General features: G+C 42.2%; 1 protein-coding gene across 1 annotated transcript in view; it reads right to left on the bottom strand.

The window, feature by feature from the left end:
• The window catches only part of CIT (citron rho-interacting serine/threonine kinase), a 1,023,678-nt gene that overhangs the window by 400,603 nt on the left and 595,295 nt on the right, over positions 1-27,780 (bottom strand). Inside the window, 1 exon segment of the mRNA XM_030217566.1 lies at positions 22,194-22,334. Coding sequence (XP_030073426.1) covers positions 22,194-22,334 — 141 coding nt within the window.

Genomic DNA, 27,780 nt, shown 5'->3' with positions numbered 1-27,780 from the left:
TGAGCCTAGTATTATTAATAACTACCGCCCTGTCGCTACTATACCATTGCTCGTCAAGACTACGGAAAAGCTTGGTGAATTCTCAGCTTGCTGATTATTTGGACAAATTTTCGATTCTTCATGCCTTCCAGTCTGGATTCCGACCTCACCACAGTACCAAGACAGTACTAGTTACTCTCCTATCCAACTTTAGAAAAGAGCTGTCTTTTGGAAAAAAAACATCTTACTTCTTCAGATTGATATGTCGAGCGCGTTCGACATGGTTGACCACAATGTCCTCCTCATGTTACTAGCTGAAAATGGAGTTGGAGGTACTGTCTTGGATTGGTTCCGGGAATTTCTGTTTTGCCGATCCTATCGGGTCAAAGTCCAGTCCTCTATTTCACCTTCCTTGAGATCTCGTTGTGGGGTTCCTCAAGGCTCACCCCTTTCGCCTACCCTGTTCAACATCATGCTGATACCTCTAGCAATGGCCCTTCACAACCATGGCCTGAATTCCTACATCTATGCTGGCAATGTGACTATCTACATCCCCTTTCGGTCTTCCATAGCTGAAATCTCAGCGGAAATTCAGGACAGTCTCGCCATCATGGTCAATTGGGAAAAACGCATTCAAGTTTAAGCTTTATCGGGAAAAAACGCAGTGCCTCATCCTCCCCTCCCAGTTCAACAAGTCTACACCGGGCACGGTTACTGCGCAGAACTTCTCTATTCCTGTTGCAGCAAGTTTGAAACTCCTTGGGGTCATTCTGGATCCCCATCTGACTCTTGAACTTCAAGTCTCTTCAATTACGAAGTGAATGTTCCTGTCCATGAGGTCCCGCAGGTGTATCAAGCAGTACCTACCATTTGCCCTATTCAGGACACTAATCCATTCCCTCGTCTTGAGCCATTTCGACTACTGCAATGGAATTTACACCGGTTGTAAGGAGCATGCCCTCAAGAAACTCCAGACAGCGCAGAACATGGCAGCGAGGCTGCTATTTGGCAAATCTCGATTTGAGGCAGTGTCAGACCTCTGCTCCTCTCCGGGCTGTCTGCGCTCTAGTTGCACCTCTCCGTGCTGTCTGCAATCCAGCCGCACCTCTCCGTGCTGTCTGCAACCCAGCCGCACCAATGTCAGACTTCCGCTCCTCTCCGAGCTGTCTGCGCTCTAGTTGCACCTCTCCGTGCGGTCTGCAATCCTTATAAGTTATGCAAACCTTCCTCAGGTTTACTCAGTTGCGTTCTCTCCAGCCAGTAGCCCCCCCCTAGTTCAACCCCTACTGGCTACTGGCAAGTATACGTCTCCGGGTGGAGTCCCCCTCCTTGTAGCCTAGCCGCCTAGATTCTTTCCAGTCCGGCTATTAAGTCCCCAACCAGGCCTCGGGACCGGGACATGTTCCTGGCACAGGCCCCTTTCTTTAGAGCCTCTATTCAGAATCAAATGCTTATCACACAGTTCAGCTTTTCTCAAGCAACACTATAAAGTTCCCAAGTGTCCCCTATGGTATGAATTCCTCTAGGTTTAGCACTTCCTACTGGCTACACCTAGAGACCCACCTCCCTCATTTGTCAGCACTAACTCCTGACAACCACCCACTGGGTTAAGGAATTCATACCTTTTCTTCCAGTAGACACAGCACTCTTTCTCCTCTCCTCGTGGCCCTCAGCAAAGGCTGAGATATCCATTTCCTCTGATTCCTCTCCCCCTCCCCCCCCTTGCCAATCCATCTGTTCCACCCCTCCCTTCTCCCACAGGTGTGCCTCATCCCCTTCCTCCGACTTCATCTCCCAATCAACCTCCTCCCCCTTTCCCCTCTGAGAGGACTTCTCCTCCCACTCCTGCTTCCTGCTCAGCTCGGGCTTCTGGGACTTGTAGTTCTTATAGCCCCACTCTTTCTTCTTTTGATCCCTGGCAGGCACAGGTAGCCCTTTCCTCCCCCACCCCTCCGGGTTGCCACCCCCTTTCTCACAGCAGCAACGCCTCTTTGTGAAAAGCTCCACTGGCTCCCGATCAAAGAGTGGATTGAATTCAAAGTCTGTGCTCTTACTCACAAGATTATATACGGGGATGCTCCAGCCTACATTTTCAGCCTGGTCGACCTCCCACCCAGAAATTCCGTGCAGTCGTCCCGCACCTATCTCAATCTCCACTATCCTAACTGCAGGAACTTAAGATACAAGCTGCTCTTTGCCTCCTCATTTTGCTTCCTATGTCCCCGTTATTGGAATGCTCTGCCATCAGCGTTAAAAGAGACTACTGATCACAGACTATTCAAGAAATCCCTGAAGACCTACCTATGTGCTCGATCATTCTCCTCAGCTGCTTGAACTTCTGCATCTCCGCCTTCTTTTCCCCTGCTGTTTTCCCTCCCTTCCCCTCATCTACTTTATCCTCTGCTTTGCACTACTGCTATTATGTTGTACTTTTCTCCTAACATTGTATGCCACATAGAGCCTGCCTTGGTGGGAATATGTGAGATCATGGGCGTAGACTGGGGGGGGGGGGCAATGCCCCCCCCAAACGATGAAGACAACGAAAACAACTTAATCTTCTTTCGCAGCGGCGAACTGGCAGGCGGTAAAGCACAGAGGAAGCGCAGCCAGGCTCAACTACTCCATCCTTCGCTTTCTGAATCCTGCCCTCAGCGTCCCGCCCGAAAGGAAATGACATCAGAGGAAGGCGGGACGCAGAGAGGGCAGGATTCAGAAAGCGAAGGACGGAGTAGTTGAGCCTGGCTGTGCTTGCTTGCTGCTTTCCCGCCCGCCTGTTCGCCGCTGCAGCTTCGGGTGTAGAGTGAGTAAGAGCCATTTTGTTAATCTCAATTTCCACTCCCCCGCACAGCCGTCACCGTTCACTCAAAACACAGCAAGCAAACCTGAGAGCTGCTGCATCCACGTTGTATTCTGGCAGGCTGTACATCAGAGTAACTTGACACAATGTGGGCAAAAGAGACTGGAAGTAGCAAGCTCCCAGCTGTTTAAAGTGAAGTGAGGTGCTGGGATTCCTTTTAAGATAGCACTGTTGGTTTTTGTGGTTATTGCCAATATTTTTCAAGCAGGTTAACAAGCAAAAAAAAACCCTCCTCCTCATTGTGAGAGCTAGAACCATTGCTGGATAATGTACCCATCATGCTGGGCAAGATGAGTTCCCTTCTTGATGATAAGCCATTTTGGCTGCTCAGAGAAACTCAAGTAACGAAACTGAAGTTCTGTCCTGCAAAATCAATCTCTCTCTCATTCTTTCTCTCTTCTCCATGACAACACTTACCCTTCCAACCTCTTTTCCTTTGCTCATCCTATGTTTACCTCTCCATGTTCAATCCACATATCTTCACAACCCTACTATTAATATGTTTACTACAACTTGTAATATTCTCCTCTAAGACTTTGTAATTCTATTTACTATGTAAGCCGCACTGAACCTGCTATCTGTGGGAAAGCGCAGGGCACAAATGTAATAAATAATAATAAAGAAAGAAACAGGATGGGCAGGGGAGAGAGGAGAATTGTTGGACATCAGGGATTGATGGAGGGGACAGGGGAGAGAGGAAATTTGCTGGAGATTGATGGAGGAAAAAGCAGGGGAGAATGGAAAGTTGCTGGACATGGAGCGGAGGGCAGGGGAAGGAGGAGAATTGCTGGATATGGATGGATGGAGGAGAGGGCAGGGGAGAATGGAGAGTAGCTGGACATGGATGGATGAATGGAGGGGGCAGGGGACAGAGGACATTTGCTGGATATGGATGGATGGATGGAGAGGGCAGGGGAGAATGGAGAGTTGCTGGGCATGGATGGATGAATGGAGGGGGCTGGGGACAGAGGACATTTGCTGGATATGGGTGGGTGGAGGAGAGGGCAAGCAGGGGAGAATGGAGAGTTGCTGGATGGATGAATGGAGGGAGGAAGGGGAGAGAAGTCAGGGAGGAGATACACATGGATGGAGGGGAGGGAAGAGAGGAGAAATGCTGGACATGGATGGAGTGGAGGGCGGGGAAGAGAGGAGAAATGTTGGACAAGGATGGAGGGAAGGAAAAACAAATATCAAATGGAAAAAGACCCTGCATAAACAGAAGACACTGGGGCCAAGCGAATAGAAAAACTAAATGATCAGACAACAAAGGTAGAAAAAAGTATTTTATTCAGAATTTATTAATTGGAATATGTCAGCTTTTTAAAATGTGCATCTGTGATATTTTGCATGTAAGTTTCAATTTTTCTGGTATTGCTGCATGCTGAGTGTCACGTCTGTGGCCGTGACCACCCTCATTCTTACCCTCTTTCTGGGAGTCAGTGGCTGTGCTGGCTTCTGCTTGTCTCTGTGTCTGTCTTAGTTTCTCTCTGGCTCTGTGTGCTGATTGCCTTACTGGACCTCACCTGTGTGGGCTATGCCTCTTCCAAGATGGCTGCCAACTCCTCTATGCCAGTATCCAAGATGGCTCCCGCTGTTCCTTCCTGTGGGCTGACTTCTCTGTGTGTCAAGCCTCTGTTTGGAGGCAAGGAGATTGCTGCAGCTGTGCCTCTGGTGTTGAAGGCTTTATTAATCACTTAGAGCCTGCAGCCCTTGCCTTTCGTCTAAGGGCCCTGGTATGTAGAGTGCTCTGTTCACTGCTACATTGTTTGCTCTGTGTGAGTTTCTATGTTTGACTTGTTAGCTTGGGCACAGCTTTGTTTGTTAGCTTGTGTACAGCTTTACTAGTTCTCCTGAGTCTGCTCTGTGTATGTTTCTGGTATATGACTTGTTAGCTTGGGCACAGCTTTGTTTGTTAGCTTGTGTACAGCTTTACTAGTTCTCCTGAGTCTGCTCTGTGGATGTTTCTGGTGTATGACTTGTTAGCTTGGGCACAGCTTTGTTTGTTAGCTTGTGTTCAGCTTTACTAGTTCTCCCGAGTCTGCTCTGTGTATATTTCTGGTGTATGACTGGTTAGCTTGGACTTTGCTTGAACCTGTCTACTGCTTTGCTAGCCGCCTGCCCAGAGACTGTGCTTTGAACCTGACTACTGCTTTGCTAGCCACCTGCCCAGAGACTTTGCTTTGAACCTGACTACTGCTTTGCTAGCCACCTGCCCAGAGACTTTGCTTTGAACCTGACTACTGTTTTGCTAGCCGCCTGCCCAGAGACTTTGCTTTGACCCCGACTTCTGCTTTGCCAGCCGCCCGCCCTGTGACTTGCTTTGAACCTGCCTTCTGCTGGAACCCGGACATTCCCTGCCTGTCTGCCTTGCTTTCGCCTAGGTGCCGGGGGGCACTGCTGTATCCCGATTCCTGCTGTTCCTGCTTGCAAGTTCCAGTTCCGGTTTTCCCTGTAAGCCCTGCCGGCTGCCCGAACCTGAGGGCTTAACCCTCGGGGAAAGGTGGCTAAGCGTAGGTGAAGCCTAGGTCCTGTGTGTTCCTGTCCAGCGGGTTCCGGTCCTGTGGTTCCAGTCCAGTGGGTCCACTCTGGTGTGTTCCAGTCCAGCGGGCTCCACTCCAGTGCGCACCCGTCCGGTGCGTTCCAGTCCTGGGTATTCCTGTGTAGTACTCCAGTCCGGGGTTCCGGTCCAGTCTTGTCTCGTCTCTACCTTGAAGGTGATCTTGCCTGCCATTGCCGCTCCACGGTAGTGGCCCAAGGACTCACGAACCCAGTGCTCCCGGGGAAGAAGCCTGACAGTATGCCAAAGTCCCCGAGAACGTGACACTGAGTCTGACTTCTTCAGTTAACTTTCCAGTATTTTGCCTTCATATTTTTTGATTTCTAGTTCCTTGTGTCATGTGTTTTTCATGTGTGATCAAGGTGCAGTATTCTGCTAGTGTGTAGTATTTGCAGCCCTTTTTGTTTTGCTTTTTTTTCACGAGGTAGTGTATTGGTGTTTTAGAGCCTGCCTGGTGTAATTACAGTTCTGCCTTTTCACGCATAAGGTTGTAGCTCGTCCTGTCCTTGGAATTAGTGCTGTTATGGTTTAGTAAGGATATGAGTGTGTTTTTGCACAAGTTTGTGTATTGCGTTTTGCAGTGGAGAGATTGTGTGTTGGCCTTACTGAGGTGGCACCAAAACATCAGAAAGGGTGTAGAGCCTAAATCATGACACACTGCTTCTTGAAGGATCTACATATAGAGCCTATGCATTTCTAAGGTCAACACTGGCATGGTATGGGAAAGGGGGTGGGGAAATACTACTGGAGAGGAAGAGGGAGTGCTGGGTAAGGAGGAAAGAAGGAAGGAAGGGAGAAAGAGCTGCTTTGATATCTCATACATATTCATTATGGTTATTCCCCAAAAAAAGCCAGCTCTTTTCCCCTTCCTTCCTTCTTCCATATTAGCATATTCATTTGAATATATATATATATATGCAAATGAATATGCTAATATGCTCCGCCCCATCCTTTGCCCCCCCAAATGAAACGGTCAAACTCAGTGGCGTTGCGAGGGCAGCCGACACCCGGGGTGGGTCGCCGCTGCGCCCCCCCCCCCCCCCCGGGTGCAGCGCAGCGCACCCTCCCCCTCCGGAGCGCAACCCCCCCCCACGAGAACATACCTGGAAGGCGGTGAGGGGCGGGCGGGACAGCCAATCCGCCGAGTGCACGCCGCTGGGGGGTGTCGGCGCCTCGCTGGTTCCCTGCTCTCTCTGCCCTGGGCAGAGAGAGCAAGGAACCAGCGAGGCGCCGACACCCCCCAGCGGCGTGCACTCGGGGCGGACCGCTCCCCCTTCCTACGCCACTGGTCAAACTACGCCTATGTGCGGGATATAAATGTTCACAATAAATAAATAAACAATTGAGAAGTTAAAAGAATTCCACACTTGGCTGAATAGTTTAGATCCAAACTTGAGATTTACAATGCATTATGACTTAATGAAATTCCCTTTCTGGACATTCTTATTAAGAAAGACACATACAGTTTCAGCACTACCATATACAGGAAACCTACTGACAAGAACCATTTCCTCCACTTTCAAAGCTACCACAATAGACATCTTAAGGAAAATCTTCCCTTCTGTCAGTTTTTGCGATTGAGAAGAATGCGCAGCGATTACACTGATTTCGAACACTAGGTACTACCCATGGCCAAGAGATTTCGAGACAGGGATTACCTAGAGGAGTGTATCTCGAAAGGCATCAGTAAAGCAATGGCTGCAGACAGGGAAGAATTGCTCAAACAGCAGGGAGAAAGAAAGAGGCCTGATATTGTGTGCAGCATGAAATTCTCCAATCTTGCCAAAGACATCAAGAGGATCCTATGCAAACATTGGCACATCTTGGAAGGTCATCATTGCTTTCAAGACAAATGGCTCACCGTGGCTCACACATGAAGTAAGAATATAAAAGAGATTGGTAATGTAGCAGGGAGAGTTGAGGGGGCTACAATCACATCTTCATTTACTGGACACAAACCCTGCGTTTCATGTTCTGTATGTTCATCCTCCATGACCACCTCAGTATTTATCCATCCACGGACAGGCAAGGAATATTTTCTCAAACACTCTTCAGACTGTAACACTGGGGGCGTTGTTTATCTCATTCTCTGCCCCTGCAAACTTATCGATGTAGGCAAGACCATCAGAAAAGTTAAGGCAAGAATGATCGAACATAGAAGTAACATCAGAAGACAGAATGTAACAGCACCTTTAGTACAACATTGCATCGATCGTTTCCACAGTTTTTCTGACCTCTGCTTTCTAGTTTTCAAGCTAATTAAGACATCATGGCGGGGTGGTAATATAGAGAGGATCTTATTACAACAGGAACAAAGATCTATCTTTGAACTAAACATGGTTTCCCCTGCTGGACTAAATGTGGAGTTAGACTTGTTAGTTTTCTTATGATATCATCCCGCTATTCAGTATGATGTACTTATCATTCATTAGGATTTCATATTTGATGACATATGAGTATCTTATCGACCCCACGCTATTAATTATTATCATTTTATTATCGTATGGATGTTTTTTTATGTACGCAATATTATTTTGAGACTTTTAAACCTTCCGGTCTGTATGATATAAATGTTTATACTGCTGATTTTATGCTATTTATACCCAACCTATTATTCTGTCTCATTAGACAATCTTTTATGCATAAAATATGATTTTGGGATCTCTATCAAATTCTCAAACTTTCAAGTTTGCTTGATGACTATGTTTCTATTAATGATTCTACGCTATTAACACAAAACATGTTATGTTTTTAAGGACATTTAATATTTGGATATTTTTTTATGTATGTATTATGTGTTTCAGATTCATACAATGTTTGATGCACTTTAACATTCGTTACGATCCGAGATATGATGACACATGGTTGTTTTATTGATCCCATGCTATCAATCAATATGTTTGCTTTTTTATGTATGTGATATGATTCTACTATATTCTTAGACCTCTCAGTTTGTCTGATGTCATATGTTTGTATTGCTGATTTTATGCTACTGATGACTTTTTTATGTATGTAACATGATGTTGAGGCTTCTACTATATTCGCAATATTTTCACTTTGCTTGATGACACTTGTGTGTATTGATGATTTTATGCTATTAACATACAGCATGTCATGTTCTTATGGATATTTTATAATTTGACCTTTTTAAGTATGTATTATGAGTTTTAGATTTCTATTATATTTGTTACATATTTATTTTAATTCACGCATACCTTCACATACCAGCATAGATTGTACTATTTTGTTGAAGAGTGCCTCATAAAAACAACTACATACACTCTTCCATTGTATCTGTTCTTTTGGATACTGTCTAGAAAAAATGATACAACTACTCTTTGTGTCTTAGTGTACTTGACACATTTATTTCAATTCTCTTTGCTTATTTATAAAAAAATGTTTCCTTTACAAGCAAAGGTTAACACAGGCAACACCCAAAATACATTTTTTTTTTAATGTAGCTGCTTGGACCTACAAAACGCATGACGTTGTCTTTCCACTTACATCACTTTTTCAATATCAGCACTGCATCGCGCATGCTCTAAGTATTGGTGTTTTTTTCACCGACAGCGTTTGCTAATGACTACATGGACAGTTGCCACGCTCGGAGTAAGTTCTCCTTGTTTATCTGCCTTTATCAGAACAGAATCTAGCGAACTGCAGGTTTAAGATTTCAGAGAGACGCTGTGTGCAAGACGGTAATCCGTTTTACTCTGTGGTAGCAGTTCATCTGCAATACGTTGAACTCTGAGCATCAGCTGAGCGCTTCTTTTTCAACACCGGTGAATGGAACTAAATCTCCTTTGCTTTAAATCTGTCTTAGTTTGTGGCTGCAGTCCATCTGCACTTTACCATCTGCACTTTAGATATAATAATGTGATCTAAGTATCAGCTGAGCACGTTCTTTCTTATCAACCGTTGACGCAAGATAATCGCGTTTTGCATAACACTGTGCTGTAGGAAAGCTTCACCTTTTAAGTACTGGGCTCAAAATTGCATGGGTTCTATTTTTACATTTTTAATTTTTGGACTCCATTATCATACTCATTGTGGAATCATCCACTGGTTTTATTTTATATCTGTTTGATTTTTTTTATATCCGTTTGAGTTAGTGTCAGAAGGTCATCTGCACTTTAAATATAGTAAAGTGTTTCCAGCATCAGCTGAGCATTCTTTAATAATCGTCTACGCCTTTTAGAACGCTAAGCTGCATGAAAGTAAGGTTTCTCATGTCTTAAATTCCTTCCACTTTTGAATACTGGGCTTTAATATCGCATGGGTGTAAATTGTTAAAATCTGCTATTATATTCATCATGGAACTGAACGCTGGTCCTTGGATTTGACGTTTTTCTTATGTATGTGTCTACCAGCATTTCCTCAGTTATGGAATTAATGTGTCATTTTTAACAGACCAAAATCTTTGGGTTTATATCATGCTTACCTCGTCTGAGTTATTTTTTCACAAGGCATCTAATAACATATAGGAATTTTGTTTTTTTTTAAGCTCTCAATACCAGATAATAATGTAATAGAATAATTATTTCCGACTGCATTGAACACAATTTTTCTCAAATCTTTCCCCCTCCCCCCTTTTTATATTACGCAATATACCCTGTTTGGTTCTTTCCAACTTTCTGTGATTATATCCATAAGGACTTTTTGGTAAGATTGTTTTATTTATTTTTCTTTTACATAGAAGTTGTCCCCCTTTGTATTATATTATTCTTTTAATCATTTTATATGGTAGGTTTTCCTTTGAATGATATATATATATATATATATTTTTTTTTCTCTTAAAACATTTGGTTCTCATTTGTCTAAACACTTTTCTTGTTTTGTGAAATTGACATTTAATTTATATAAATGTTTATTTTGTATATAATTTCAAAATAAGTTTTCTATATATGTAATGTTTGCTTTTATTAATAATGATTTATGATTTTTACATCTATATTTTTATTATCTTATTTGTACCTCAGTTTCCCAACAGTATCAGGCTCAATGTGGCTTACGGCGCACCACAGAGACAGGCGCCAATGCAGTGAAATGAAGCTAATACAGCAGAAAAACCTACAAGAGAGAATGAGGAACAGTAGGAATGGATGGAAGGAGTAGGAAAACAAGGAGGTTTTTAATTTAGACCCCTAAGGCAGGCGTTTGTATGCCGAAACACGGCCCGTGTCGGGTCATTTTCCGAATAAAAAGAAAACAGCCACCACTCATACATAATTATGCCAAAGTAATTTTAATACCATTGTGTCAAAGCCCACTAATACTTTATTAGATGTCAAAGAAAACTCTGTTGAAAATAGACCCAAAGTAAAAATCAGAGGGCAACACAAAGAGGGGTAAAATGCACATTTAAAAGTAACTACCATCTTTTTCTACATTCATTATTATGAACCAAATAAAACTACTAAAGCAAAAACTAAAATAAACAGATAATAGTGTTTTTGTTAAATAGTATGAATCCATTAACTCCATTTCTGGGAAGTGAACTATACAATCATAGAGACTAAAACATCCAAAAATGGTTTCTATAACAATTAATGGAAGCACAAATGATTCCACTAAGCAAAAAAAACAAAACAAAGAAAAAACCCAAACAAACCAAAACAAAAAACAGTGAAGCTACTTAAATTTTTACAGGTCTAATACAATTTGCTAATATGTCTCAGCTCACTCATAAGTAAAAAAGTAAGGCAGAAAATCCTAATCCAACACATTGCAGGCGTTGCTAAAGAAGACCACCAAGTCTTTTAAAGAAAAAGTGAAGATCAAGTTCTAAGTTCAATCCTTTTGGGTTGACTGTATCAAAATCAAATATATAGCGTTGTTCTTCCCTGAGTAGGAGTTTTTCCACGTCACCACCTCTATACCTGGTATGTATATACTTAATCACAAAAAACTTCAGGTCTTCCAATGTATGCTTTGCTTCGGACCAGTAGGTCATTCTTACTGATGCAGCTACAATGTTCTATTAGGCGTGTTTTAACCATCTTCTTGTCTTTCCTATGTAAAGCAGCTTGCATGGGCAAACAATGATGTAAATAACTTGCATAGAGTTACAATCAGTAGTTTCTGAATTGAATTATGTGTTTTGTCACTTGATGTGGAAAGTTATCTAAAACAAGGCAGTGGCGGCAAATTGAACGTTTTCTGCATTTGTTATGTTCAGTGAAGTCTCACGTCTTGTCGTACTAGATTGGATAATGCAGATGGAACTAAACACTCACATTCTTACTCCTACTGTATTCCACAACTGGTCTCTTAATTTCAAAACATTTATAAACTTCCAAAATATGCCATTATTTCCGTATGATCTTACAGAAGTCTTTGGAAAATTGTGAAAAAAGGAGGGTACAGAAGTCTGGGCTCTTTCTGTCTCTCGATCTTGCATATGTGCTTTCTGCAGACACTCCTGCATTCATCTATTGGGACAGCCTCTTTATTCGAATTGGCAGGCCATAATAATGGCTTGGGTTTTGAAGTCATCTAGATCAGTACAGAGTCTTCTGAGATGTAAAAACTGGGAGTATGGAAGATTGGTCTTTTAAACTTCTGTTATGAAAACTTCTAAATGTTCTCGTCCATTGGTTTTCTGAATACTGTCGTCACTAGACGATATCTTGTCTTCCTAATAAGAATGTCCAGGAAGGAAATTTGATGTAAATCAAACTGCATTTTGAAATGGAGATTTTTATCACGAGTGTTCATACAATCATGGAGCATCTGTAGCCCTCCACAATATCAGAATATTGTCAATGCATCTCTTATAAAAGATGATGTCCGCAACAAAAGGATGATTCTTCAGGAATATCTTCTCGAAATTTGCCATAAAGAGAATTGCAAATGTCAGGCGCCATTGTGGACCCCACTGCGGTACCCTTTATCTGTTGAAACTAGAGAAATTGCTAAGGTCAAAATGAATAAATTTGGAATACAGTGATGTCTCTCCATCTTGCAGTGTATTCTCAACAACAGTTAAAGCCTCTACTTGGAGGATGCTGGAGTATAATGCCTCTATGTCCAGAGTTACTAGAATTACATTTTCAGGGTCTCCATTGAATTCTTCAAGTAAGTTGATCACATGAGAAGAGTCCCTCAAGTATAACTCTATAAAGGGAACATACGGTTGCAGAAAATCCTTTTGGTTGACTTTTAAAATTTGCTATTGTTTATACACATGTATTTATGTATTCCATATTTTATAGACTCCTGATACAGGCCAAATGGCTGAAACACAGGCCCGTGTCAAGTCATGCCTTGTTTTTAATTAAAGATTTATTTATAGAAAGGGAAAGGGACTTGATATATTGCCTTTCTGTAGTTTTTGCAACTACATTCAAAGCGGTTTACATAGTGTATTACAGGTACAATGGACGGTTAAGTGACTTGCCCACAGTAACAAGGAGCTGCAGTGGGAATCGAACCCAGTTCCCCAGGATCAAAGTCTGCTGCACTAACCACTAAGCTACTCCTCTACACCATCACTGACATGTTTTGCTTCATTGTCATCTTTGCTGTGTTTGTTTGCTGTATCACTCCTGGAACCCTTTTTAAAAATCAGCATTAAATTGGCCACCGTCCACTCTTCAGGTACTATGGATGATTTTAACGACAGGTTACAAGATCAACAACAGCAGGTCAGCATGTCATGGTGTATCCTGGGGGTATATACTGTCTGGTCTCAGGTGATTTATCACTCTTTAACTTGTCGATTTGGCTCTCCGAGATTTCTTTTAGGTCTTCCACATCATCACCACTGGTACAAGTAGATCCGTGGAGGAATAGACTAGTGATTATTGCAACAGATTTTGATCCTGGGGAACTGGGTTCAATTCCCACTGCAGCTCCTTGTGACTCTGGGCAAGTCAAAAAAAAATGGGCACATCATCTACCAATGTTGCCTCTGCTTCTTCTGCAACCTCTGTTTTGGAAGGGGAAACTGTGAGGATTGTATTTTGGACCTGGCGTTGAAGCGTGCCTTTCCATCAGGAAATTGTCTTTCTTCCATAGCTGTTCTAAAAAATGGGGTGATGGTGCATCGCATGGTGTAGGACTAGTAAGAAGGGATGTGAACAATTCGTCATCCGACATGCTTCTGATCCTCTTACGACTTCTTTCTCCATGCTTCAGAGATGTTACCCCCATTTTTGCCCTTTCCTGGAATCCTAACCTGAGGAACTATTTGGTTCTCTCCAGTCTCCCTGTACAACAAGAAAATATCATCCAAAATATTATTGGCCACAGACCTTGCAACTCCTGCTCAAGTCTGTGTCCATTCACTCCATCTGGACTCCTTTATCCATCCTACTACTGGCAAACATTATAAACTTAATTTTAATAGTGACTGTAATTCCAAAAATGTAGTGTACATAATTGTGTGTCCATGTAAACTGATATATGTTTGAAAAACAAGTAGAATGGTAAGGGATCACTGAACACCGCAGCTGTATTAAGAGACAGATTAAAACAGCCCCATTAATAGATCATTGAATTCATGCCAAACATAATATTGATGACATCACATTTTTTGTATGTAGCATTATTAAAGGCAGTTGGCGTGGGGGAGATATTGATCTGACCCTACTAAGAGCAGAACAGCGTATTGCCTAAGGGGCTCAACAAGGAGATTGAACTGGTACACTTTTTATTAGTCATTATTAGTTATTCCCCTCTTTCATAGCCAGTTCCTGTAGATACAAATATGTAAGTATTCCTTACAACTTACATTTCTTTTATAGTGGCGTCATCTGTATGACTGCCTTACTAATGGTTTTTCTGTTTTTTTGTATCAGATTGTCCTCACACATTCTTTGTTTTTATTTGCATCTGTGTATTATTAATTCATATGGACCATTCACCTGCAAGATTATGTTACATATGATTTTTGCCACTGCTATATTTCATTTTTATGTATGTTATATGCTTTTTATTCTGTTGTTAAGCCTGATCCATTGCTCTTTTAGTTTTTACACCAGTTTTATATCGGCTTATATTTTTCCTTTATCACTACCACATTTTCAGCACACTTTTTCTGTTTTTGAGGTTAGCCTTTTAGCTGCCTCTGCCCGACCGCAGTATTTACATCTTTCTATGATGTTTCTCTACGTCACTGTCCCTCCCTTTTTATTTTGGCGGGGTTTTTCTCTGTTTGGCTGGTTCCCTGAGATTGTGTACTTTGTGGATGCAGGTACATTCTGTCACATTTCTTTCTAACACTAGTTTGTTTTTTTCCCCCCTCGGGGCATTGTGCTTCTCCCATTGTTCTGTTCCAGACACTTTTTTCTTAAAGTCGGCTTTTCCTTCAGGGTGCGGGCACTTTGTCTGTTTGTTTATCCTTGGGTCTCTGGTCAGGTTTCCTGCTCTCACTTTTTTCTCTCCTTACTTTATTTTGGAGCATTTATATTTTTCTTTTCACTTCCTCACAGCGTTATCCTGCCTGTGCTTGTTTAGCACCTATGTTTCTGGCTTCCCTGCTGTTTCATGTTACCCGGTATGTTACTTCTTAGTTTTACAACCTGGCTTTTTGTTTCCGTTTTACACATACACCTACCTGATGGTGCCTGTTTACATATATTATTTCTGATGTACCTGCTTAGGTTATGGTGTTGCACCTATTTTATATCACCAGTTTATATTATTTTTATTATAATGATATTTTCATGTAGTATTTGGTATGCCAGTTCTGTTGTTTTGCTTACTTTACCATTTGCAATTACTTTTATTGTTCATGCTGTTATACCAGCTTCATTTTATTATGCCACAACCAAGTTATACATCCTTTTTATGTGGTCACTACTGTTTGATGGTGCTTGTATATGCATATATTCACATTTTTGATGACATTTGTAGTGAGATCTCTCTATTATAGACACATACATTTTTGCTTGTAGAGTCATGTGTGCCATTACTATTACTTTTATATTGTACATTATTACATTTATTTTCTATATTTTGTTTTATTATGAGCTTATGAGTTCATGTTTTAATTTTGTAAATTCAAATTTTATGTTCTTAGACACCTGCAGAAGGCTTGTTGCCGAAACACGGACCATGTTGGGTCCCAATAAATTTGTTTTGAAGCTCTCACTCTATTGCTTGGTCTTGCTTCCACCCTTGGTTTGCAGCTCGTGTTTTTGTGGAAGATGTGGACCCCCCTTTTCCTGTAATATTTATCCAGTCAATATTGGAGTAATTGAAATCAAGACAGTTATAAAGGCAGAGCAGAAAAAAAAATCAAAATACTACATCAAATCTATATACCTCAACTTTGTACCTGAGCCTGGTTAACCTGAAACACTAAAATAAATGGAGAAAAAAAGACCTCAGAACACAGAGCTCCAAGTACACAGCACACAACTGCAATACGTCAGAAGCTCACAATAATCATAGGTCATAAAAAAACTCCATTTCTCCTAATTAAGGCAAAACAAACCAGTCTTGCTTAAAAGCAGGCAAACAGTGCTTCTTCCAGCCAATGACAAATTTCAACAGCAGCAATTGGAAACAAAAAGTTCACAGTTCATACACCAAGTTCATACACCAAAGTTCATAATATGTTGCAAAGTATTTAATCCCAATAGGAGATTATAAAATCACTCATCATTGTACAGGTGCCCAATTTGCCAGCTTTCCTAATTTCTGTAAACATTTCTTCATCTGTCTGTTCGTTCTGTCCTGGCGGACTGTAGTACAGCCCTACCAGAATACTCTTTCCCTTCACACATGACATTTCTATCCATAAGGATTCCATGCTGCTGTTTCATGTAGAACATTTATTTTGTTTGACTCAATTCCCTCTTTAACATATAGTGCATCTCCCCTCCAATTTGAACCACTCTATCATTGCGATATAATTTGTACCCTGATAACACACTGTCCCATTGATTGTCCTCTTCCACCAGGTCTCTGAGATGCCTAATATATCTACATCTTCATTTAGTGCTATATACTTTAAATCTCCCATCTTATTTTTTAGGCTTCTAGCATTTATATATAGACACTTCAAATTGGGGTTTTTTCCCTAGCATCTACAAGCTGCTTTGAAGTTGAAGGGGATAATTTGTATCTTTTACTCTGTTCTCCCATTAAACACTCCTGGCTTTCTTTCACCACTATTGAAACCTCTCTATAGGGATTCCCTAAAGATCCTGCTTCAATAGCAACCTTCAAGGGTACGCCACACCAAATCATGTGCTCCTGGGTGACTGTCGGCTTCCCCCCTTTTTAGGTTAAAGCCTGCTCTCTCTCCTTGTTAAATGTTAGCACCAGCAGCCTGGTTCTATCCCGGTTAAGGTAGAGTCCATCCTTTCCCAGAATGTTGCCAAGTTCCTAACAAATCTAAATTCCTCATCCCTGTACCATCACCTCAACCACACATTGAGACTTCAGAGCTCTGCCTGCCTCCTGGGTCCTGCACGTGAATAGGGAGCATTTCTGAAAATGCAACCCTGGAGGATCTAGATTTCAATTTTCTACCCAGGAGAACAAATTTGGCTTCCAGATCCTCACTCCCACATTTTCATATGTCACTGGTACCCACATATACCAATACAGCTAGCTCCTCCCCAACACTATCTAAAATCCTATCTAGGTGATGTGTGAGGTCTGCCACCTTCGCACCAAGCAGGGAAGACCAGGCGAGCCTCATGTCCACCAGCCATCCAGCTATCTGCATGCCTAATCATCGAAACACCAAGTGCAACAACTGTCCTAACCCTTCCCTCCTGAGCAGAAGCTCCTAGAGAGACATCCTCAATGAGACAGGGTACTGCATCCCCTGGTAGGCAGGTCCTGGCTACAGGATTACTTCCTACTTCACCAGGATGATGCACTCCTTTTATGAGACCTCCCTCCTCAAAGGCAAAACAAGGGCTGCCAGACTGGAGGTGAGACTTCTCTACGGAAATCAGGTTTTAGGAAATTTATCATAGAAGCAATACTAATTGCAGAGTCATGTTGATTATGGGAATAATTTTGTAAAGGGGTTTCCTTGCTGAAAATGCCTCTTATTTTTATAGCTGTTTACATAAGTAGGTGCATGCATCAATGGGCTTGTATTTATATGTGCGATGCAGAGGCATTTCTGGGGGTGTAGTTTGGGCAGTGTGGAGACACTAGGTATATGCATGTTATAAAATGCATGGGGTACCCGGTCAAAATAACCCTGACAAAAAAGCTCCAAACATAATAGTCCTTGACTTAACAGCCACTGTCAAAACGGCCTGCCCACAATATAACCCTTGACAAGTTAGCCCCCCTACAAAAGGGCCCGATCAGGCTGCCCATATTTTTTTCCTAATAATCTTACCTTGCCAATCAGGATAAGGTTGGTAAGACTATGAAAATGATGACAATATTGTTTTGTTTTTTAAATTAGCATGTTGATGGAAGAATAGTTTCTTTAAATAGCCGAACAAATCATGAATACCAGTTTGTAGCTATAGAATTTTGTTTATTTATATATGCTTTATGCAATTGAATGCTAGTAGGAGTCTATCAGTGAAAATTTCAGTTGTAATTATTATATATTTTTTGTGATGTGTTACTTTTTCTTAGGGGGCTGTTTTGTTAAGAGGGCTGTTTTCTGTAGAGGCTACTTTGTCAAGGGTTGTTTTGTGGGAGGAGCCATTTTGTTAGGGTGTGAAATGTCAAGGGTTATTTTGTTACAAGTCTGTTTTGTCGGGGTTCTTTTGTCATGGCTCTTATGACTGGGTGCCAATGCATGGGTATGTGCATACAATTCATGAACACATTTACAACCACTTTGAAGCAGGTGTAAATGTGTGTGTCAGCATTTGTATGATATTTGGATTGGTTCTAGGAACCTATTTTATATAAGCAAACAGGTGCCTATGTTGCTCTTTTATACTTAGACATAGGCATCCTCTTCTTAAATTACTCCCCACGTCTATAATGTAATAAAAGTATTGTTCCCAACAAACAACCTAGTCCCTGAAAATAATTTGTAACAGGTCCACTAACAATTATTTATTTGTTTTACATTTTTACCCCGCGCTTTCCCACTCATGGCAGGCTCAATGCGGCTTACATGGGGCAATGGAGGGTTAAGTGACTTGCCCAGAGTCACAAGGAGCTGCCTGTGCCTGAAGTGGGGGTTGAACTCAGTTCCTCAGGACCAAAGTCCACCACCCTAACCACTAGGCCACTCCTCCACTTCAAGAGACTGCTGTAGCTCTATGTGAGTTCAGAAGATACAGCTCACCTCAGGACAGCGCCATATGGGAGAGTGAACTACAGCAGCTGTTATTTTTCTGCTGTTGGATCCTTGAACTGATGAGGATGGATGCCAAGGCTTGAATGCCTTCACATGATGCTTGGTGCCAAATCCTCTTGGACCCTCTTTTCAATGTTGAAGGATCACCAGTGAGTGAGGCAAATTCCTGGTCTTTAGCTATCAATTCTTTTGCATCAATGATAACACATCAAGCTTCAAAGTTTTATCAAAGTGTCCAACAAGTACAATCTTCAAAGATCACATGTTCTAATCATAGACAGCATGTGTTTTCAATAGGATGATTTGTTATTGAAATCTTACGACTGCGGTACAGGCATCATTTGAAGCTACTGGCTTCCTTCTTGGACATGGACAGAAAAATAGACATGGTGAGAAAAAACACCACAAAAGACTGACTGAGGCTGTAATTCAAGTCACATATTAAAAAAAACCCAAAACAAAACATAGGGCTGAGTAGTCTGTGAAGGATAAGAAAAAAATCCCTTAGAAGCAGAAAATTATTTACTAAGGCAACTACCTAGAAAGGAAAGAAAAAATACAAGCAACTGAAGAGATCTGATTGTTCTTAAGAAAGATTTATCTGATGAGATGAGGACACATCCTGTGTCATCCAAGGGCAAAAAGGACTGAAGAGAAGTTAAGTGAGAAATCTTGCAAATGTCCTGAAAAGCTTCTGAGCTTTTTCAGTCAGCTTTCCAGAATACCGTTGAATTTCATCACTCATATAGGGCTAAATTATTCATATTTTCTTTGTTGACCTAGCAGTTTCTTCCTGCTCCTTTGTACTTCCAACCAGTGCTGCGATCTAGCACTATGAGCAATTACCTGAGGAGTTTTCACATTTTACAGCCTTCCTCTCCAAACATACCTAATCTGGTCATTGCAGTGATGGTCCTTGGCTGGGGGGCCATGCATCAGGGCTTTTTGTGGAATCCCTTAAGAAATGGATTTGAATCCAGTCACTTGGTGTCACCCTTAAAGCAATGATCTAGGCCTGCAAATAGGTGGGAAAATGTGGGATACAAATGTAACAAATAAAAATAAACTACTGTTATGCTGCCTCTGCAGCATTCCTGACTGTAGTCAATCTGGAATCCTGAGAGTGAAAGACTCAACTTGAGAAATTTCTGCATGTCAATGCACCACAAACGTAATCCTTCTTATCCTTGGAGAATGAAGAAAAGAAAGAAAAAGTATGGATTTTATTTATTTGTTGCATTTGTATCCCACACGTTCCCACCTATTTGTAGCAGGGGCGTATCTGCGTGGGGCCACAGGGGCCTGGGCCCCCGCAGATTTCGCCCTGGCCCCCCTCCCCGCCGTCAACCCTCCCCCGCTGCTTACTTTTGCTGGCGCCGAGGTCCGACCCGCAATCTCCGTTTTTCGTCTTCCTCCGTGGCCATGCTTCCAGGAAGTAACGCTGCAGTGCTGATTCGTTGAATCCAGTTCGGCGTCTGACGTCAGACGTCGAACTGGATTCAACGAATCAGCACTGCAGCGTTACTTCCTGGAAGCATGGCCACGGAGGAAGACGAAAAACGGAGATTGCGGGTCGGACCTCGGCGCCAGCAAAAGTAAGCAGCGGGGGAGGGTTGACGGCGGGGAGGGGGTGGAGAGAGGAGGCGGGCGGCGGCGGGGGGGGGGGGGGGGAAGGCAAAAATGTGCCCCCCCTCTCTGGCTGTGGCCCCCCCTACCGCCGGATTCCAGATACGCCCCTGATTTGTAGGCTCAATGTGGCTTACATAGTACCGGAGAGGTCTTTGCAGGCTCCGGTGTGAACAAATACAGTGTGATGTTGTGGTAAGATCAAGTTCATGTGGCACAGCCACATTAGGGAATCGGAGAACAGAAGAGTTGTGTTATTTCAACTGGATAGCAAATAAATTTAATATCAAGCTGACAGACAGAATTGCAATAACAAAGGCAGCACTGACTCACAGCTAAGCCCTCACTACAGCTACTTGATGGAAAATAGTGCATTATAAAAAACAACTCGAACCATTTTTTCTCTCCTTTCTCCCCACTGCATATATATTTACGATTCTCTCCTTTGCAGGTATGTGTGGGATTATGGTTTTTATTTCATATTTTGAAATGTCTTCTTGTAGCTTGTTAGCTACATTTAACTCAAATTTGTGTGGGAAAATGTGGGGTATAAATGTAATAAATAAATTACAAAGCTTCAAAGCAACATCTTTATAGGAACTACTCCAAGTACAAATGACAATACTGTTATTTCTTCCAGTATTGATTAAAAGGTTCAGGATCCACAGTGCTATCTCTTGTTGCATGGAACAGATAATCCAAGACTACAGAATTCTAAGGAAGTCAAACACTTAGAGGAGCCAAAGTAAAGACATTTAAAAGTTGTAGTCCAAATTACTCAGGAGTTGAAAGCCAAGAAGTAGGACTATTAAAATGGTATGCACAGTCATCAATTTTATCCCCTGGATACCAATATAAAGTTGAAAAAAGAAGTGCTGACAATGTTAGGTACAATAAGGGAGAAGCAATTCTCAAGAAAAGATAATTTCAGCCCTAAAAACAAGACACGTTTAGATAGAATATATTTATAACTGACCTCAGGTTAGGATATTTCAGGAAGGTGTTGTGCCATAGCCATGCATCTCCCATTATAGTCAAAGAACAAGGGCTAATATAAACAGCCACACAGAGTGTACTCAGCTTCGTTAGATAGCTCAGCTGTCTTTTGCAAGTTAGGATGCAATTATTTTTTATTTATCCAACATGTCAAATAACTTGTTGAAGGCTATTTTCTAAGTCATGCAGGAATGAATTGAGCTTTTGGTTTTAAATTAATAATCTATCACATATTTTTGTTCAACATTAATCACATATGCATCGGCACCCTTAAACCTTATACAAGTCAATAACTTAAGAAAGGTTTTAGATTTACCCCGTTTACTAAATTGTGCTAGCGGCTGCTGACACAGCCCATTTAAAGTGAACATCTTCAGTCCTTCTGTGACTGTTCTCTTGTGCTTGACTGCTTAAATATTAAATGCTTTACTTTTTGTCTATTTAGATTGTAAGCTCTTTGAGCAGGGACTGTCTTTCTTCTGTGTTTGTACAGCGCTGCATACACTTTGTAGCGCTCTAGAAATGTTAAATAGTAGTAGTAGTAGTAGTAGAATGGGCTATTAGCGCATGGCAGCTGCTAGTGCAGCTTAGTAAACAAGGGGGGCTAGTAATACACCAAAGAATGGGTGAGCTGGAATATAACAGCAGAAAATTAGGACAGCAAGTACAGATACTAGATGAAAATTTAAAGAAACCTTAATTCTAGAGACTAGAAACTTTTGTACTGTTTACAAGTGTGCTGAATAAATGCCCAGAAATAATTTTCAGGCAATGATTTAACAACTGGTTTATAACAAGTTAAAAAGAGAGCACTGGAAGAGATAGCTATCGATATCCTTTGTAAATGCCTCACTCTTAAAACTGATTCAAAGCTGGTTGCCTAAAGAGAGAGAGAAAGAATGGTGATGCTGATGTTTCTGACTGCTTGTACTTACTTGAATATTTTCCAGCTGATATTCCAGATCACTCCTTTCAGTTTTTAGCAGATCTGCTCGATCCAAAGCCTCTTGTAGTCCCTGTGTCAGGCGAAATATATGGTTCTTCTGTAGATCCATTTGCTGCTGCAGCTTTGCTTGCTGTTAAAAAGGAGGAAACAGGATAACCTTGGAATACCAGAGTTTCAAATGTTTTAAATAACGTAGCGTAGTTGTCATAGTGTCACGTTAGCTCACTTGAACAAATGGAAATAAAGGTGAGCAAAAAAGTAACTAGGTGGTATCTGTTTATTAGACTAACATTTCTTGACTAGATTTTACACATACAGGATGCGATTATTTTAAGTTTACTCAAGTGTGGTAGTAAAATCATGAAGGAATTTTTTTAAGGGTGAATAGATCTGTTGGATTTCAATTGATCTTGAATAAAAAAATAAAGGGTTTAATTAACCCCACATGAACTGATAACCTTACATCTGAAATATGCATGTATTGCTATCAAAATCTAGTCAATAAGAGGCTAATTTTAAAAGGGACTTGTACAACAGCATTTTACATGCTCAAGTGGATTCTTATAACGTTGTCTTGGAGTATACATACAAACATGCAAATTAGGTGCGTGGGCATATAGCACTCACTTTTATTCAATATACATGTAGGTATTCCCAAGGGTGAAGAATAAGTGGAGCAGCATTGGGATTAGCGTGTATATCCTCTTTCCTCTGGGTGATATGTTGCCTTTATCAAACAGATGCAACATATATTTATGCATTCTGGTATCCCACTATTATCCAAAAACAAGTTTTGGCTCAAAGTGGCTTACAATTTAAATTTTGGTGGAGTTACAATAGTGTTGTGCATTGTTGAGAGGGCATTTATAGTTTGTGTGGTTATTCATATTGTTTTTGAAGAGATAGATTTGAACAGAAGGCGATTATATCTTTGTGATTAGCTGTAGATTTTTTTTTGAAGAGGTAGGTTTTCATTTCTTGTCTGAATTGGAGGAGATTTGTGATTTTTCTTATGGTTTTTGGTATCGAGTTCCACCATTTGGAATCCAGATAGCTAAATCCTGCTGTGTAGATGGTATTTTTGCAGTTGGGTAGATGTAGGAGTAGGTAGTTTCTGTCTTAGGTGTAAAACTGAGAGAGAGGATTTGCATGTTACTGAAGATAGTTTCAGGAGCATATCTTATAAAGAAGCACATGATGTCTTTATAAAATAGGAACATCACCTTGAGCTACCAGTGAAAAAGATGTCAGCTAAATCCAAACAATCCCATCCATTAAAATGGCTATTCTAAAATTTCACAGGGGTATACATGTGTAAAATGTAGATGCACTTAATGAAGCACTTACATTTATGCAATCTGTTTATAGGCATGAAGAGGTATAATTTGGGTGGCATTGCAATATAGGTATGTGCTTTACAAAACACGCATGTACATATATACACACACTTTCATACCTATCTTAAGTGTAAAACTGAGAGAGGGGATTTGCATGTTACTGAAGATAGTTAACTGACTTGTATTACCAGATATTTTGAAAAAAAATCTTTAGATGAACTTCACAAAAATAAAATAGTAACCACTTCAGCAAAAGTACTGAAACTGTTTCATTCTCCTAAACCACTGGTATTTTTACTTACCACACTGTACTACATTAGTACCAATTTGGCCAATATGCAGCTGGGGTGAGTCAGCATTTTTTTAAAAATGTCAACCACACAGCTGAAATAAAGTGAAGATACTTACCTGTAGCAGTTATTCTCCGAGGACAGAAGGCTTCTTATTCTCACAAGTGCATAAACGACGTCCCGAATTGCCCAGCAAATTTTCCATTAAAAAAACCTACAGCTTCTAGGAGTGCGAGCCGCGCTCTAGCGCGAGTGCTTTCCTGCCCGCTGTGCGAACATGACTGCTTTAGTTTAATACAAAAGCAAATAAAAACATGCAAATAGACAACTCCAAGGGGAGGTGCGCAGGATTGTGAAAATAAGAAGCTTGCTGTCCTTGGAGAATACCTGTTCTGAGTGTCTTCGCTTTCTCCGAGGACAAGCAGGCTTGCTTACTATCACAAGTGGGGAATCCCTAGCATCCAGACTCACCCAAAACAACAAACACTGGCCAACTGGGCCTTGTAACGGCGTGAGAGTGCAGCCTGGAACAGAATAAAATGGACCTAGGAGGGTGGAGTTGAATTCTAGACCCCAAACAGATTCTGCAACACTGACTGCCCAAACTGACTGTCGGGTCGGGTATCCTGCTCAAGGCAGTAGTGAGATGTGAATGTGTGGGCTGAAGATCACGTCAGAGCCTTGCAAATCACTTCAATGGAGGCTGACTTCAAGTGGGCTACCGACGCAGCCATGGCTCTGACATTATGAGACATAACCCTCTCCAAGGTCAGCCCAGCATGGACATAAGAGAAGGAAATGAAGTCTGACAGCCAATTGGATATGGTGTGTTTCCTGATAGTGACCCCTATCATTTGCTCTGATAGTTTGTATCCAGCATATTCTGTTTGGTGCTACGTGATCAGTGAGTTGACAACACATATACAAGTAGGACTCTTCGTTTTGCATTCATTACTTGGTGTATTTATTGACCCCTGATGCAGACGCTTTTTAGCGTCGAAACACGGCCTGTGTCGGGTCGTTATCTCTGATATAATAAAGACTGTTGGACTCACGTCTCCAGTGGTGAATCGTCTATTAGTCTCTACTTTTGCCTTCTGTGACCCCTATCAAAAGAAACAAAAGGCTGGGTGGACTGTCTAAAGGGCTTCGTCCGCTCCATGTAAAAGGCCAACACTCTCTTGCAGTCAAGGTGTGTAAGCTGCTTTTGCCAGGATGAGCATGAGGTTGGGGAAAGAATGTTGGCAAAACAATCGACTGGTTTACATAGAACTCAGATACCACCTTCGGCAGGAACTTAGGGTGTGTGCGGAGGACTACTCTGTTGTGATGAAACAGTATAAGCTGCATCCACTACTAAGGCCTGTAGCTCACTGACCCTGAGTTGAATTAACAGCCACCAAGAAAACGACCTTCCAGGTCAAGTACTTCAGATGGCAGAAATTCAGTGGCTCAAAAGGAGATTTCATCAGCTAGGTGAGAGCAGCGTTGAGATCCCATGACAATGGTGGAGGTTTGACAGGAGCATTGATAAAAGCAAACCTCTCATGAAGTGAACAACTAAAGGCTGTCCAGAGATAGGCTTACCTTCTACACATTGATGATAAGCACTAATTGAACTAAGGTGAACCCTTACGGAGTTGATGTTGAGACCAGACTCTAATAAGTGTAGAAGGTATTCATGCAGGGTCTGTGTAGGAAAAGGAAGGGGATCTATGGCCTTGCTGTCACACCAGACGGCAACCTCCTTCATTTAAAACCTCCTAGTGAAATCTTTCCTGGAAGCCAGCAAGACTCGAGAGACACCCTCCGAAAGACCCAAGGAAGCAAATTCTAGGCTCTCAACATCCAGGCAGTGAGAGCCAGAGACTGGAGGTTGGGATGTAGAAGCGACCCCCTTGTTCTGTGTGATGAGGGTTGGAAAACACTCCAATCTCCACAGTTCTTCGAAGGACAATTCCAGAAGAAGAGGCAACCAGATCTGCCGCAGCTAGTATGGCACAATCAGAATCATGGTTCCATGGTCTTGCTTGAGTTTCAACGAAGTCTTTCCCACTAGAGGTATCAGAGGATATGCATACAGGTCTGTCCAACAATGTAGAAGGAAGGCATCTAACGCTAGCCTGTCATGGGCCTGAAGCCTGGAACAGAACTGAGGAACTTTGTGGTTGATCTGAGTGGCAAAAAGATCCACTGAGGGGGTGCCCCATGCTCGAAAGATCTTGCGGGCTATGCCCATATGAAGAGACCACTCGTGCGGTTGAATTATCCTGCTTAGCCTGTTAGCCAGGCCATTGTTTATGCCCGCCAGATAAGTGGCTTGGAGAAATATGCCATACTGGTGAGGCCAATGCCATATCTGGACAGCTTCCTGACACAGAGGGCGAGATCCAGTGCTCCCCTGCTTGTTGGTGTAAAACATTGAAACCTGTTTGAATTAGAATAGTTTGACAAGACAGCCGATACCTGAAAACCTTTAGAGTGCTCCAGATCGCTCAGAGCTCCAGGAGATTGATTTGTTTCATGGGAGGATCAAGCTCCTTGTGTGAAGCCCATCTACATGAGCTCCCCATTCCAGGAGAGATGCATCCGTTGTCAGCATCTTTTGTGGCCAAGGAATTTAGAATAGAAGTCCTAGAGTCAAATTGGAATGAATTGTCCACCACTGAAGGGAGCGTACAAGCTCCAGGGACAAGTGGATGACATCTTCTAGACACTTGGTAAAGACAATGGGACCTGATGTGAGGTCAAAAGGCAACATGCGGTACTGAAAGCGATATGTTCCCAGGCGAAATCAAAGATACTTCTTGTGGGCTGTAGTACTGGAATGTGAGTGTACGCATCCTTCAAGTCCAGAGAGCATAGCCAATCATTTTCTTGAATCATGGGAAGAAGGGTACCCAGGGAAACCATCCTAAACTTTTCACAGACTAGAAATTTGTTCAGAGCCCTTAGGTCTAGGATGGGACACATCCCCCCTGTCTTTTTCTGCACAAGGAAGTACCTGGAATAGAATCATGCCCTTCTTCCCCTGGTGGAACCGGTTCCCCCGCATGGGCCTTGAGAAGGGTTGAGAGTTCTTCTACAAGTACCAGCTTGCGCTGAGAGATTAAAGAATAGGCTCTCGGTGGACAATTTGGAGGTTTGGAAACCAAATTGAGGGTGTATCCAAGCCGGACAATTTGAAGAACCCACCGGTCAGAGGTTATGAGAGGCCACCTTTGGTGAAAAAACTTTAACCTCCCCCCCCAACCGACAAGTCATCCAGGATGGACACTTTTGACTGTAGCTATGCTCTGATGGAGCCAGTCAAAAGCTCGTCTTTTGCTTTTGCTGAGGAGCAGCAGGGGACTTAGGTGCCAGCTGTTGATGAGAATGAGTGCACTGGGGCTGAGCCTGAGCAGGCTGGCAAGCCACAGGATTGTACCTATGCCTAGAATAGTAATAGGGAGCACTCTGCAACTTGCCAAATTACCTCTTGGATGAGGAGGCAGATGCAGAAGATGCCTGGTGGGAGAGAGAAGAACAGAATGTTCCAGGTCAGAAACATGCAGTCATGACAGTCTGCGCATCGCTATACCTTGGGCAGAGATCCTGGATGCCACGTCAAAAGTGTCCGTAAGTGCCCCTGGTCAAGAACCTGCGACACACCTTCTGCTGCTTGACCAACTGGCGAAATGGCTTGGCCTGCTCTGGAGGGGAGCACATTGACCAAGTCTGACAGCTGCCTCACCGAGTTCCGCAAGTACACACTCGTGCTGGTATGACTGGATACAGGAGATGAGCATAGAGACCTGATACATCTTTCTCCCAAATGAGTCCAGGGTTCTAGCTTCTGTGCCTGTGAGAGCTGAGGCATAGTCTCTAGTACTTCTGGTTCTCTTGAGTCCACCACCATGGAATCATGAGGTAACTCGGACCTCACAAACCCAGGTTCACCGTGGATCCA

This window comes from Microcaecilia unicolor, chromosome 11 (assembly GCF_901765095.1).
Source record: "Microcaecilia unicolor chromosome 11, aMicUni1.1, whole genome shotgun sequence".
In the NCBI taxonomy this organism is placed as follows: domain Eukaryota; kingdom Metazoa; phylum Chordata; class Amphibia; order Gymnophiona; family Siphonopidae; genus Microcaecilia; species Microcaecilia unicolor.
This window is presented reverse-complemented; position numbering and strand designations above follow the sequence as displayed.